The sequence below is a fragment of the Convolutriloba macropyga genome, chromosome 4 (assembly GCF_964194025.1).
Source record: "Convolutriloba macropyga chromosome 4, txConMacr16.3, whole genome shotgun sequence".
Lineage (NCBI taxonomy): Eukaryota > Metazoa > Xenacoelomorpha > Acoela > Convolutidae > Convolutriloba > Convolutriloba macropyga.
The window spans coordinates 76,850,788-76,867,006 of record NC_134471.1 but is presented as its reverse complement, the minus strand read 5'-3'; the positions used below and the strand labels follow the sequence as shown (position 1 = coordinate 76,867,006).

General features: G+C 34.8%; 1 protein-coding gene across 1 annotated transcript in view; it reads left to right on the top strand.

The window, feature by feature from the left end:
• The first annotated feature begins 6,694 nt into the window (after nucleotides 1-6,694).
• The window catches only part of LOC142338174 (uncharacterized), a 112,897-nt gene continuing 103,372 nt past the window's right edge, over nucleotides 6,695-16,219 (top strand). The window contains exon 1 of the mRNA XM_075387811.1: nucleotides 6,695-6,783. Coding sequence (XP_075243926.1) covers nucleotides 6,772-6,783 — 12 coding nt within the window. The 5' untranslated portion in view covers nucleotides 6,695-6,771. The remainder of the gene's footprint in view (nucleotides 6,784-16,219) is intronic.

The window sequence follows — 16,219 nt, the reverse complement described above, 5'->3', positions numbered from 1 at the left end:
AGCAACAATACAATCCAACTCTTGGATTGTAAAAAACAGCGCACCAATATATTTCAAATTCTTTGAATTTTAAAAACAGTACGAAAACTCCTGAAGTTACAGTGCAAAGAAAGAAACGACCTAACAGGCGACTGTCCGGTATCTTGGAAAAGAGCTCTTTATAGTAAAGAAAAGTTTCGCACTTTGTACACCAGAAAAAGAAGAAAACACAACCGTAATCAAAGAAAAAGTTAATAAAAAATAAATTTTTATATATAAACAAAAAGTTATTAAAACTATATTAACGAAAATGTCTACATAAAACCTGTCACGTTTTTGAACTTTACACATCAAATAGATTTTTTAGAAATGAAATGAATGGGAAAATTATAGGTTGTAAGGCATTTGTTCCAAATTGATGACTACTAACCACTTTGAAAAAGAATGGTATCTATGTAACTGAAAAATGCAACTGGAATCTGAAAGCTTGAACACCTATTGCTTTCTCCGTCTTTAGAAATAATATCCTTTCCTTCCATTAAAAAAATCGGGGACCACGTAGCAACAGAAACAAAAAAGATCAAGAACCCGAATTTTATTGGATAAAAATGCTCACCAAGTTATCTGTGCAAAAAGTTAGCAAAACAAAGTTTGTGAAATAATAAATCAAAGTTGATGGGGCTAAGCGACAGAACAACAAGAAGCAACTTTTCTCGAAAACGAGTCGTTTCAACTTGTTCTTGACCTTGAGGTTTCATTTTTAAATATTAAGAGAGCTTAGGAATATCATACTAGAGAGCTCATGATATTTTTTTCACTGCGACCATGCAAGAAAGAAAATGCTCATATTTTGAAAACGTTTCAGTGTCAGTTGCAAACGAATAGAAACAATCGCTTTAAAAAATAACAAGTGAATAAAACCTGTCAATAGTGAATCTAAGAGATAAATATCGTCAAAGAGCCAAAAAACAACAAAATCCAAAGATCGTAACTTTTTTCAGAAATTAAATATTTAGAATTTCTTAATATTTCGACCAGAGGAAAAGGAAGAAATCTTTTTAAATTAGAATCATTGAAGCGAAAATGAAACAAGTTTTTGGGCTAAGTTAGCTAAGATAGCACTATGCGACTATGAGACCAATCGACAGTCAGGCTCACTGACAGTAAAACAAATCCTTCGATTTTGAACTATATTGTAACTATTTGTGTGTGCTAAACTATATTGTTTGACTAAAAATTTTTCAAGGATTTGATCATCAAAAGCATTTATTCTAAAGAAGCAGTCGTTAGTATACTAAGCTCCTCGTTTATCGGACATATAACGTATAGCCCCCAAAAACATGTTTACACTAAAATGTGGGACCATAATTTAGATCGTGCCTTCAGTGCGAAGAACCCAGTCAAGGCAAGAAAAAAGAACATTAAAAAATCATCAGAAGCATTGTCAATGGCATTCTCAGACTCAGAAGTCACTAATCTTGATAGCTTAATTAAGAAAATTTTTTCAACTGTTCCCTAAAACTAAACAAAAAATTTGTTTTACTTCTTATCAAACGTAAACATGGTCCCTCAGAACGGATGGAAAGACTACTGCACCAATAGGTTATTGTAGTTGGCTTCCGACATGCAACTCGTTAACAGTTGTCGATGCTAATGATTACCAAGAAGTTTGGCGCCGGGTTCACCGGCCATCAATGGACCAATATTTAGGTTTAAAAAGTTCTCATTTTGTTACCACAAGAGACAATCCCTGGTCGAGAATAACTGTAATTAAACGCAAATAATATGACAGATAAGCGGTGAATACGGTGAAACTAGAAAAATCAAGCGGTGAATGCGGTGAAAAAATATCGCCTTGTAGCGATAAAATTGAACAAATTCCTCGCTGAAATTAGAGGTGAAATTACATAAATCCACCGCAAAAAAAGTGTCCAAATTATGTGAGATAAGTGGTGAATGCAGAGAAATTGCGTAATTTCAGCGGTTAAAGTAGCGGTGAATTAACATAAATCGGGCGGTGAATGCGGTGAAAAAAGTTACCGCCTGCTAGCGGTGAAAATACATAATTTTACCGCTGAACTCAGCGGTGAAACTAGACAAATTCACCGCATCAAATAGTGTATTAATTATGTGAGAAAAGCGGTGAACGCAGTGAAATTACATAATTTCACCGGTTGACCAAGAGGTGAAATTACCTAAATTCACCGCTCAGAAAATAGTGTCAAAAAGATGTAAATCTAGGGGATAGTCATTGGGGGGATGTCGATGTAATTTTAGGGGGTTGAAATCCTCAATTACTCCAAATACCCCCCTCGCCCCCTCTATCTTACATCGCTTTACCTCCCTAAAATTACCCCCAAATCATGCTTCATCTTGACACTTTTTTAAGCGCTGAATTCATGTAATTTCACCACTAGAGTAAGCGGTGAACTTACAAAAATTCACTACTTTTAACCGCTAAAATATCTAATTTTACCGCTAAAAATTGCAAATCTTAAAATAATTCAACAAACTTGTTTTCCAGAATGTAGAATGAATTTGATTTAAGTTCAAAACAAATCTCCTAGAAGTTAGCGAAAGGTAGCGCAGTGGAAGAAGAAGAAGTGAGTTTCATGCAGGAGGTGAGAGGTTCAAACCCAGGTAAGGCACGTAATTACTTGTAAGAGTTAAATATGGTGAATTTTGAAATTAAATAATTCCGACGCAATTTACTGCAAAATTCTGTACGAAATATGAAGTAAAAAAACGCGTTTTCACTGCTTATCTCACATATTTTTCCGATTTTTCCTCGATCCGGTATATTGTGTGTTTGACTATTCAAACGATAAGTTTCTTCGTTTTCAAATGGAAAGTTTTTTATTTGGCCCTAACTACATTATTTTTATTTCGAGCATTTTTGTGATTATAGTTTGCGATGATACTGGCGGTGTGGCTGCTGTTGTATATATTTTTCATGTTACGACTTCAAGCATAGTAATTTTGTTTTTTTTCTACTCCAAAGTGGTTTAAAAAACGTGATGTTCTATGAAATTAGTTGAGCAAAATATCAATAAAAGATCAGCAAATTGTAATTCTAATCTTGCGATGCTTAAAAGTAAACACTCTCCAATTTTTTAAAGAGCAAATTTATCGCATAAACGAAATGAGTGCTTGTACCTCAGACATTTTTTCAAGCAGTTTGATACGAGCATATGTTTGCCTCAAAACAATTCTCTGCATTAATTACAATGTTTTTTAATGAGGAGGCTTTTTTCCCCTAAATGGCATCTGGCTCTTTGGTGTCAAGGCTCCCTTTGATAAATTATAAAAGGACTTGAAGAGCAAAACTAAAATCGTTTTCTTAATTAGGTTTCTAGGTGAAAATTTGAGACTGCTTTTTGATTCAATAATTAATTGCTGTAATAAGTAGAATTGAGAAGAGGAAACTTCGCTTTGAATCATTGATGAAATCGCTCAAAAATTCAATTATTTGTCAAATAAAAAACTGCACGCTTTTTTAAAATCAAAAGCACTAGATCGATAGCTTCCACTTTTACAAAAGAGGAAAGCAATACGTGATCGGCTGAAAAAAGAGGGCAGCAATCTGTAGTTGCGAAAAGTGTTCTAATTGTTCTACAAAGAATGAAGTAATGATTATCAAAAAATCTGAAATTTTGGTCGATAGATCGTGGTTAACCAGATGATATTTTAAACTCTCTACAAAAACTATAATTGCTAATAAATGAAGATCAGATCTAGAATGCTACATAAAAACTGATACCTAGATTTTGAAAATAGAATAGTTTTGAATTACTGGACAAAGTAATATTTTCCAAGCTGATTAAATTTTTCTTGTATGCAATCAAGACTGGGGATAAGAAAAATTTTCAAACTTTTCAATTGATTTTATTGAAACTTGAAAATTGCTGATTAGAAGATAATTGAGCAAAATTACAAAAAAAACAGTAGAACAGCGCAAGCTGAAAGCAAATTGATCGGGACGACATCGTTAAAAACTATTTTGCCGAAGAATTTGTGATTGGGCAAAAACTTCTTCGACATTTTGAATAATTATTTGTACTGTTATTATCCGGGTACCCAACCAATGGGAAGCGCCAGTTGACCACACCGATCAAAACAGTCAAGACTTTTGGGAAGTGACCACTTTTAATGGTTTTTTAATGATTTTGTCCGGTAAAATCAAATTTAAGCACTGATTGTTTTTGGAATCACTTTTTTTTAAACAGAACGCCGTGGTTGATAGTTCTTTCAACAGACTACCGCAGTTGAATGTCATTGAACGGTTTTAAGAACGAGTCACACAAAATGTGCGCATGAATTTCATCAATTCAGGTTGTGCTACCCGGATCAGGGTTTCAACGCTTAACTAAGGTTCACAATAACAAATAAAGCCGTCAAAAGCTGCATTTGTTAATAGTTTAAAACTCATCCAAGTGATCATATATTTGTGTTAACGATCATAAAACTCTGGTCTGCTAAAATTAACGGCCAATTTTTGTCAATTCTTTGACCCAAAAAACGTTCAAAGTCGGCCATTGCCCAGACGCACATTCAAATATTGCGAAAACGGTCAAAAAAGATTCATTTCATAGATTTACGAAACGCGCTGATACAGTATTTAGCAGTTGATTTTTATATAAAAATACTGTAAACTTAACTTAAAAACGTTCAAAAGTGTTCTCCTCATAAAAAAAATTCTCAAAAGCGGTTATTTCTGACGTTTCGAAAACTCAAAAATATCCTTTCCAGAGTTGATGTTTTTTTTTGTTTCAAAGAAGAATCATATATGACTTTGTACTGTCAACACTTGATTTCTTAGATTCAAAGAGCACAACAAGAAAACAAAGATATCAAGTAACTTTCCTTTTGGATTACCAGGAAACCATATATGATCATACTACGATTACCAAAAAAAATGAATACTTGCCTTCAAAGTGCGTTCTAGATTTTTATCGAATAAGTACCCCAATATTGTGAAGCGCTAAAAGAACCTTAAATAGTTTTCCAAAATTTGGCTGTTAAATGATAGAACAAATTTACCTATATGACTAAATTTTTGTTAATGTCAGTAGTCAATTCAAACAAATAAATGATCAATTATTACAAACCTGCAAACTTTTGCATCCCCGGGTCGAGACCGTATGGTTAACTTGCAAGAACTTGCAAATTCTTGGCTGAAACTTAAACGGCGGTGCATCGCCTTGCAAGTTTTTCTTCCAAAAATTGCAAGTTCCTACAATTTAACCATTCGACATAAAAGGCTCTTACAAGTTAACAATTCAATTAAAAATGACTTCTCTTTCCTTTCGGCTAAACAGCAACTTCTCTCAGGGAAAGCGGGACCCTCACACTTTTGATAAATTTCATCACACAATGAAATATCAGTTGACCAATATGTCTATTTTTTTGTAGAGAATGTCAACAAGAAAGATTAAAATTTAACCTCAAAAGTGTGGAGAAAAAAATCAAGTGTTAAATTTTAAATGTTTTCACACAAAAGGGGTGGAAAACAACAATAATTTTTTAAATCGATTTAACCTTGCGCAAAGGATTTTAATGTGGACTAAGAGCTCTTCCCGACATAACAAAAAAAATTAGTCAAGTCAGAAAATTTGAACAGTCAAAATGTTTTGTGAGTTTTTTTAATCTAGTACAGGTCAAGAAGAGTCGTTTTTCGTCATTTTAACATTAATTCAAGAAACTTGACAAAACTGGCAATAAACTTATATGAAATTGGTCATAAATTCTTTTTTAATGTGTTTTTCATTTTGGACTGAAACTTACAAGTTAACCATTCGAATTGCAAGTTTTTGCAAGTTAACCATTCGACTTGCAAGTTCTGACACGTTAACCATTCGGTCTCGACACGGATCTATCTAATAAACGATTTTTTAAAAATGTTTAAAATCTTGGATTTTGTATTAGGGCATAGTCCAAATTGGACTGCTATTAATTTTAATTGCGTCCTGACTACATTATAAGTAAGTTTATGGCATCAGTCAATGTTCCGTGTACCACATACGACCTTGAACAGTTATCAAGATTTTTTAAGTTTTATAACGGAATTAGAAATTTAAGTTTTTCGGCGGCCAAAATTTTTGTATACATTCTTCTATGATTTCCATGGAGTAATATATGCTCTTTTATGACTACTACGAAATCATACAATCCACATATGACCTACTTAAGACTAAGAGTCATTTACGACCTAGCATGAAAACAAAGGAAGACAAAAAATGTTAGATGATATATGACCCGGGTTCCAATCGATCAAAAACTTTTAAATTCGTCCTAAAACATAAAGGAATTGACCTTTTAAATACCACTACAAATCGATCACTTCTTTTTGTTTTTGTGGGCGATTTTTAATTGCAGAGAAGTTAGAATCAGTGGAGAACTTTGCTCAGTGCCTGATTTTGGCGAATATTCTAGGAGAACGGTTCAAGTGGGAGGGCAACAAACACTGTGGTTACGATTTACCCGCTCTTGTGCCGGAAACTGCCGATTCACTTAACTGCATGTATGCTAATCTACCACTAGAAAACTGTAAAAAATTGTGCATTGAACCTGAGCATCGCATATTTGAGTTGCCAGAATGCCTTACTAGTGACCTCTATTGGAATTTCGGATATGAGTGCAAATTCGTCGAATGGATAGATAAGGTAAATTTAATATGAATTTGATTTTTGGATGTGACTTTTTTACACTGTTATCATTTTAAACCCTAGGTGATAAACAGTCAAAACCACAGCTCTTGGTCAAATTATTTTTTCATGCGCCTCTAACTGAGCTATGCAATATCAGGTACTGCTCAGTCAAATTCCATGTTGATTGAAATTTACTATTATCGAGGGTAAAGTGAAAACAATTATTTCAAGAGTAGACGTCTTTTGGCCGCGTACAATGTGTAAAATTCGGCAGTAAAATTTAGGCTTCATTCCGTTTTTATGGAGCATTTCGCAGACAATGCTAAGGAAATAATAAACCTTCAATTGCTTTTCCGTTTAGGAAAAAAAATTAATAAATTTGATTGAAGGATGAAACCTAGAGTGACTTCAAATTTTTTGAAGTCAGAAAAGACTTCCAGGCCAGAAAAGTTTTCTTAAGTACCCGTTGTCGGAAAAAAAGTACAACGGAAAAATTGACGACATTTAATTGTTTTTTAAATCAAATTCGAGTTTCTTTGATTGTATAGTTCGTGATTATTGATGTTTGTTTTATTTGTATCCCGCGTCGAGGTCTCACCGCCATTCAACGCAAAGTTATGTAAGCAATGAATGCGGTGAAAACACATAACTCAGGCGGTGAATGCGGTGAAAAAACCTTTATCGCCTGGTAGCGGTGAAATCACATAATTTCACCGCGGAGTTAGCAGTGAAATTACATAAATTCACCGCTTTGAAAAAAGTGTTTAAATTATGAAAGATAAGCGGTGAAAGCGATGAAATTACATAAATTCACCGCTTAACTTAGTGGTGAACATACATGAATTCACCGCTTGAAAAAAAGTGTTGCGAACAACAGTGAATGAGGTGAAAATTCATAAATTCAACGCTTAACTTAGTGGTGAGCTTACATAAATTCGCCGCTTAGAAAAAAGTGTTAATAATGTGTGAGATCAGCAGCGATAGCGATGAAATTACACAAATTTACAGCTTGACTTAGTTGTAAGATAACATAATTTCGCCGCCTAGAAAACGATTTGAATTGTCTTCTGTTCAACGGAGTTAAAATACATTTATTAAAGGACGCACGGAAAATTTACCCACGAATAATCAAACATCGTTTTGAAATTTTTGAAGCGGTTAGTTTATGTAATTCCATCACTAGAGGAAGCGGCGAACTTACATCTTTTTACCGCATTCACCACATTCCACCACTAAAATTTGTAATTTCATCGCTCATCTTACAAAAGTTCAACGCGTATATTTCACACAAAGGAGATTGAATTTGATTTATATTCAAAACAAATATGCAAGAGTTACGTGAGAAGTGGCGCAGTGGAAGAAGAAGTGGCTGGCATGCAGGTGGTAAGAGCTTCCAGTCCGTGCAAGGACTGTAACTTGTATTAAGCGTTGAAAAGTGGTGAAATTTTGTAAGTTCACAGCTTACTCTAGAGGTGAATTTACATAATTTCACCGCATTCTCCGCATTTTTCCGCAAAGTTTTTTACGAAATTTGCGGTGAAAAAACTCAGTTTTCAATTTATAGTAGATACTTCCCGATTTTTTTCTCGACCCGGGATTATTTCTCATTTGATAATCAAAACTGGAATGTTTGAGAAATTCAATCTATTTCAAATTATTTTGTTGGATACCGGCGTAAAGATAAATCTCACAGGAGAAACAACTTTATTCGCAAAAAATGAAGTTCTAATGTCAAATAAATGGCCAAAATTGCAGATGACTAAAATTTTTTCGTCTACGGAACTATAACTCCCGTTTTCAATCTGTTGTCTAACTAAAAGCTGTTATCCATCAAACATTTTTTTCCTTTGGTCCCCACGCTCTTTGGAACAATTGGAAGAAGTAGCTGAAATTATACTCTTTTAAACTAAAGAAAACTGTCGACTTGCTCGGTTATAGGTAGGCAAAAGACGACAAAAGCCCTAACATATTTGTCTGGGGTATCGTTTATAAAATAACATTTGAAGCGTCAGAAATCTTTGGTCTGCTCATTTTTTAAAGCAAAAAAGGTTTGTTTGATCAGTTTTAGAAGGAATACATGGTTGGTTATAAGATAAGATAAGTTTGTTTGTTAAGAAACAGTCAGTATCTATGACTTGAGCCCGAAAAAGAATGTAATTGTATTTGGCTGCAAACTACAAAAACTCGTGTAGAAAATTATTTATGTTATGTAGCTGATTATTAAATGTATGAAATGTATACTCACATAATAATTTACATCTTTGTTGTCGACAAAACAAGGCTAATTTCACGTGCAGTTTATACTAATGTCCTCCAGAACTATTCCATTTTTGCGTTTGAATTGATAACACTTCATTTTGATGTTATGTTTGATTTATTCACATGATAAAATGCTAGTAAACATCACATGTCACCGAAAGTCATAGAATTTAAAGATCAAAGATGGCTGTATGTAATGTAAAAATGCGGTCATAAGTGGGTATATAATTCGTTTAAGATTTTTGCCTATTGCCACCGCTGTCACACATCACCTCTAATTGAATTATTTGGTAACAAGATTTAAAATTTGTCTCTGCGTTCCCAATAACCAATATGTTATGGGCCTAGAGTTTTTCTGAGATAAGTATTCAGCCCATTCAAAAAATGGCACTATACTGCCTTGTCTCTATGCTGCATTAGAGGATTGTTGACGACTGGAAACTGAACGAGAGCACAAGTAGAGACAAGACTTCGAGCCAAGCAGTGGTCAAGAGTCAGAAGGAAAGCAAGCAGGACTGAAGATCTAGTGTGCTCTATCAACGTTCAAGAACGAGTTTGTTTAGGTGATTGAAGGATTCCTGTTGATGGAGAACAAGCTTATATAGCTGATTGGGGACTCTGTTTGTGGAGAGGGATTATCTGTAGCTCATTGTAAAATCTGTTTGTGTAGAGAGAAAAGTGTAGCTGATAAGAGGACTCGGTTTGCAGAGAAGGGGCATCTGTAGCTGATTGTGGACTCTCTTTGTGTGGCGAAGCTTGTGTAGCTGACTGGGTGACTCTGTTTGTGGACACGGAATTTGTAGTGCTGTGTGTGTGGGGGACTTTGTTTGTGGAAGCTTGTTTGGGTGTTTTCTGTTGGAGTGCGAGATGTTTGTGTAGCAGGAATTTCTACGAGGACTTCTCTGGCTTATTTAGTATTGCTGAGAACAGCTCAGTTTCAGCAACTGTTTGTTTTTACCCTCATTTCTCATTGCACTATCCTCACTTTGCCATAGTGCTATCTTGTTGCATTCTCAATATGCTAAAAGCTTTTTTTTGGCTAACACCACGACACACCGATTTGTCGCTTAATAACTAGGCCAACAACAGGCAATACTTTTATCTAAATGCTTAAAAATGGCGAGGCGTTTTGGACTATGTCCGAAAAGTTTCCACCTCAAACTATATCAAAAGAACAAATTCTTACGTAGAACAAAACTGGATTTCGAGTAAATCACAGTAACATAGGGCACAACATTAGTGCTTGAGTTATAACTAGGTAAAAGGAAAAACTATAAAAACAAATTAAAACAATTAGAAAGGTTTAAATTGAGTTCAGGGATGAGTTCAAAGTCAGAAAGAAAAATTTTCAGTTGACGTCTGGGTAATTTCGTATATTTTGCGGAACAGTTTGAGGCTCGTATGCACTCATTGAAATTAGGAAAAGTATTATCTGGCGATGCCACACATGAAGATTATATGCCCAATGGCGCATTAGTGGATCGAAGAACACCAGCTGTATATAAAGGAAAGGAAGAACTAGAAGAGAGCAAAAGGATTTTATGGTAAGAACTTGTTCGAGCATAAATTAAAAAGTCACTTTTGTTTCGGAGAACACATAAAGTCAATAGTACTAAAGCTTGGGATGTACTTTAAAGGGTTGGAGAGGCTGCAGTTATTTAAACTAATATCAGAATTAACTAGCCTAGAAAAGATCTCAAATGAAAGCATAGTAGACTATATATCAAGAGCAGACGACATTAATTAAAAGTAGACACTGATGAACGAAGGCGTGAGCGAAAAAATGGTTATATCAATATGAAAAGATTACCTAGAGAATACGAGAGCTTCACCACACTCGCAAAGTAAAGCACAGAAGAGAAAGGTTTAGAAGAATTTAAGCGGAACTTTATCATATTTGATAACGAGAATGTTCAAAACCAAAGTAAGGGTTTACTCTGTAAACAAAACGAAAATTTTTAATTGTGAAAGGTTGTACACATGGCTAAGGATTGTTGACTTAAAAAGGTAAATACAGAACAAACAAGGGGCAAACAATAAATTGTTTTGAATGTGGTGAGCAGTGTCACATCTCCAAGTTTTGCAAGAAGCGGGAACCAGAGAAAAAGTGTGCAAGCCAGAGCAGAAACTTTAGTCGGAACATTCCATCAGGGTCTTAGAGTTTAGTTGAAAAACCAAAAGATTAGTACGAAGAGTACTTCTTATTCTTTCAAACCACAAAAAAGTTGCCTGTGAACTTGTGTTAGACTCTGGAGCAACAAATAAAATGATCAAGGATGACAGTTTTTTTAGTGTTTTTAGTGAGATTGACAAAGAACAAACAGGGATAATAACCAACGCAAATAGTAGTAAAAGTTCAAATGGAGGACGGGAGAAAAATGAAATGAGAACGGAGAAATAAAAAAAAAGATTGTCAGATAGGCTACTTGTACCTGAGAAGTCTAAAAATTTGGTCTTAGGACCAAAACTTAGAGCATCCGAAAATAAGGTTTTGTTCAGTAAGAACTAAGAAATAATTAGGAACTAGAAACGGAACTGTTTTCCCAATTGAAGAACATGGCAGTCTTTCCCTTTGGAAAACAGTGAAATCAACAGTTTTGAAAAACTGCAACTTAGTTTGTGGCACAATTGTCTAGGATATAATAACATTGAAGACCTTTGAGGTTAAATGATCAGGCCATAGGACTTAAAATAAGTGAACGCGTCGTAAGCAACAGCGAGATATGCCAAATGAATAAATCAAGGAAGCTTCAAATTCTAAAAGATTCTGAGACAAGAACCAAATATGTCTGAAAAATAGTTCATACTGATATATTGGGGCCTATTAATCCAGAAACTAAAGATGGTCACCGATATTCAATAAATGCAATTGGGGAACAGTAACACCATTGGTGATATGCCCATTTGAGCAATCAGGAGTCGATACGACACACTGGCCTTATGCAAAAAAAAATTTCAACTGACATTTTTGTTACCATTCGGCGATCAAAAGAACAACATTCGAAGCAATGCTTGGACAAAAACCAAATTTAGAGATACTAAAAATTTTTTGGTTGTGCTGCTTACATTCGTATTGAGATATCATTTCAGGAAAAATAGAGCGGACTTCAAAAAATTTTTATTCATGGGATCATCAGATAAGAGCAAAACGAAACGTATAGGAGTAAAGGACAAAAAAGGAACCCTAAAAGCTAGAAATTAAAGAAACGTAACTTTCAACGAACAAAAAATGTTCAATAATAAGAAATTGCAATGCAAACACGGTTAGAACAGAAAGCAGATCTGATTCGATTAGCATTCTTAAATGAATTTATAAATGATAATGTGAAACCTAAATCAACAGATTGAAGATCTTTTGAAAATAAAGAATCAGGCCCTAGAACAAAAATAAGTGAACATCAAGTAGGGAACTCTGAGATCTGTCAAATGAATAAATCAAGGAAGCTTCACGTTCCAAAAGATTTTGGTACAAGAGCCAAGGTTGTCTTAGAAAAAGTTCATATTGATATATTACCGCCCATTGATCCAGAAGCTGTAAATGGTCACCAATATGCAAATAGCTTCGCAGTCAGTATTAGCAGGTATCAGAAAGTATACTTCTTGAAAACAGGGGATGATGCAATAGAAAGAGTCCCGCAAATTTTTGCGGATATATGTAAGCCAGGAACATTGGTGTGCGATGGTGCTGGCGAATTTAAATTGAAGGAGATCAAGCAATTCTGTAAAAAAGCAAGGCGTAAGACTAGAGCTTTCAGCACCTTCAACATCTGATGAAAGTGGTAAATTGAATGTAAATGGGAAACATTAACTCCATTGGCGATAAGCCTATTTGAGCAATCAAGACTTGATAAGACATACTTGCCTTTGGCAAAAAAATGTCAGGTGACTTTTAAACCTTTTGTTACCATCCAGCGATCACAAGAACACCATTTGGAGCTTTGTATGGACAAAAGCCAAATTAAGATTCACTAAATTTTTTGGTTGTACTGCTTATGCTCGTATTGACATTTCGTTCTGAGGAAAAAGAGATCGGACTTCGCAAAAGGTTATATTCTTGAGATCATCACATAACAAAAAAAGGTATCGTATCAAATAATAATAAAGGACACCTATATGCAATCGGCTCCGTAGTCAGCTTTAGCAAGTATCAGAAAGTAAAATTCTTAAAGACAAGGGATGATGCAACAGAAGAAGTCCCGCAATTTTTTGCAGATATAGGAAAGCCAGGAACGTTGGTGCTGGCGAAATCAAATTGACTGAGATCAAGCAATTATGTGGAAAAGCAAGGCGTTAGACTAGAGCTTTTAGCACCTTGTACACCTGAAAAAAAGGTAAAATTGTAAACGGGAAACATTAACACCAATGACGATATGCCTAATTGAGCAATCAGGACTTGACGTGACACACTGGCATTATATAAGAAGATTTCAACTGAAATTCAAAAATTTTTTACCATTAGGTGATCAAAAGGACACCATTCGAAGCAATGCCTTGACAAAAGCAAAATTTAGAGTTACTAAAATTTTTGGTTGCACCACTTACGTTCATATTGAGATATCCTCCGAGGAAAAATAGATCGGATTTCACAAAAAGATAAATTCTTGTGATTATCAAATAATAGCAAAACAAGTCATATAGGAGTAAAGGACGAAAAAAGCACATTCAGAGTTAGAAAGGAATAAAAGGCAACTTTCAGCGAAAAAAAAATTCAATAACAACTCATTGGGTGCAGTGCAAACACGGTTAGAGCAGAATGCAGATCTCAATCGAGTAGCATTCCTATATGAATAAACAAATGATAATGTGATAACCAAATTAACAAGTTGAAGATCTTTTACAATTAAAGGATCAGGCCTTAGAAAAAAAGTGAACATTACGTAGGGAACTCTGAGATATGTCAAATGAATAAATCAAGGAAGCTTCACGTTCCAAAAGATTCTGGGACAAGAGCCGAGGACGCTTAGAAAAAGTCCATATTGATATATTAAGCCCATTGATCCAGAAGCTGTAAATGGTCACTGATATGCAATTAGCTTCGCATTCAGTATTAGCAGGTATCCAAAGTATCCGAAAGTATACTTCATAAGACAATGGATGGTGCAATAGAAAAAGTCCCGCAATTCTTTGCAGATATGGGAAAGCCTGGAACAATGGTGTGCGATGGTGCTGGAAAATTCAATTCGAATGAGATCAAGAATTTTTGTATAAAGTAAGGCGTAAGACCAGAGCGTTCAGCACCTTGTACTCTTGAAGAAAATGATAAAATTGAACGTAATTGGGGAACTTTAAAACCAAAAACGATATGCCTAATTGAGCAATCAGGACTTGATATGACACACTGACATTCAAAACTTTTTTACCATTCGGCGATCAAAAGAACACCATTCGAAGCGATGCATGGACAAAATTCAAATTTAGAGTTACTAAAAATTTTTGGTTATACTGTTTATGTTCATATTGAGATAACCTTCGAAAAAAAAGATCGGACTTCACTAACAGATATATTCGTGGGAGGATCATCAGATAATAGCAAAACGAATCTTATGGGAGTAAAGAACGAAAAAGGCACCTTTAAAATTAGTAAGTAAAGAAACGTAACTTTCAACGAAGAGAACATGCTCAAAAATCCCTCAGTGAGTCCAGAGTAAACACGGCTAAAACAGAAAGCAGACCTGAATCGAGTAGCTTTCTTAAATGATTTAAAAATGATAATGTGATACCTAAATCAACAGAATGAAGATCTTTTGAAATTAAAGAATCAGGCTCTAGGAAAAAAAGTAAGCGGTCATTGTGTAGGGAACTCTGAGATATGTGAAATGAATAAATCAATGAAGCCTCACGTTCCACAAGATTCTGGAACAGGAGCCAAAGATGTCTTAGAAAAACTGTTTTTTGATACATTAGCGTTCATTGATCCAGAAGCTGTAGAGGGTCACCTATATGCAATCGGCTCCGTAGTCAGCTTTAGCAAGTATCAGAAAGTAAACTTCTTAAAGACAAGAGATGATGCAACAGAAAAAGTCCCGCAAATTTTTGCGGATATATGTAAGCCAGGAACATTGGTGTGCGATGGTGCTGGCGAATTTAAATTGAAGGAGATCAAGCAATTCTGTAAAAAAGCAAGGAGTAAGACTAGAGTTTTCAGCACCTTGAACACCTGATGAAAGTGGTAAATTGAATGTAAATGGGAAACATTAACTCCATTGGCGATAAGCCTATTTGAGCAATCAAGACTTGATAAGACATAGTTGCCATTGGCAAAAAAATGTCAAGTGACTTTTAAAACTTTTGTTACCATCCGGCGATCAAAAGAACACCATTTGGAGCTATGTATGGACAAAAGCCAAATTTAGATTCACTAAATTTTTTTGTTGTACTGCTTATGTTCATATTGATAATTCGTTCTGAGGAAAAAGAGATCGGACTTCGCAAAAAGGTATATTCTTGAGATCATCACATAACAAAAAAACGTATCGTATCAAAGAGTAATAAAGGACGGAAAAAGAACCTTTAAAGTTAGAAACGAAAAAATATGAACAAATTTGAACGAACAAAAAATGTTCAATAGTAACTCATTGAGTGCAGGGCAAACATGGTTAGAAAAAAAGGGAAACTGAATCCAGTAGGATTCTTCAATGAATTAATAAATGTTAATGTGATACCTATATCAACAGAAGAAGCAAAAAAAGACAAAATTTTGTTTGAAGCAATGAAAACAGAGTGTAATTCATCTGTTGAATACAACGTCTGGAAACTTGTATATAACCAGGAAATCAAACATAATGGTAGCCGTTGGCATTTTGCGCTGAAGTGCGGGACTAGCGGAGAAATATTGGGATACAAAGCAACATCGTTAGCTAAGCGTTTTAGCCAAGTTCCAGGTAGAGATTACAGCGCGACCTTTTCACCAACAACGCGCCACTCAACTACTAGGATACTTTGAAGCTATGCACCTCGTAACGAATCTCAAGCGACTGGTCATCAAAACTGTGACTTTAAAAGCTGACATTGATGAAGAGATCTTTTTGCAGCAACCTGAGGGTTTTGAAAAATACAATTAGCAAGGAAATACATTAGTATGTAAGCATTATAAAATCTTTCATTGATTAAAACAATCTGGTTGAACTTGTTGCTCAACAACAAAAAAAATTCTAGGGGTTTGGGTTCCATCTATTCAAAATAAGCGCCTCTTTATAACAAAGGTAGAAGGAGATATAGAGGAAATTATTATTCATTGGTTAGATGATATGGTTATATTAGGAACTCGAAAAAATTTTTGTGAAAACTTCAAAGACAAAGTGAGCAAGAAGTTCAAAATAAGTAGCTATGTTGAC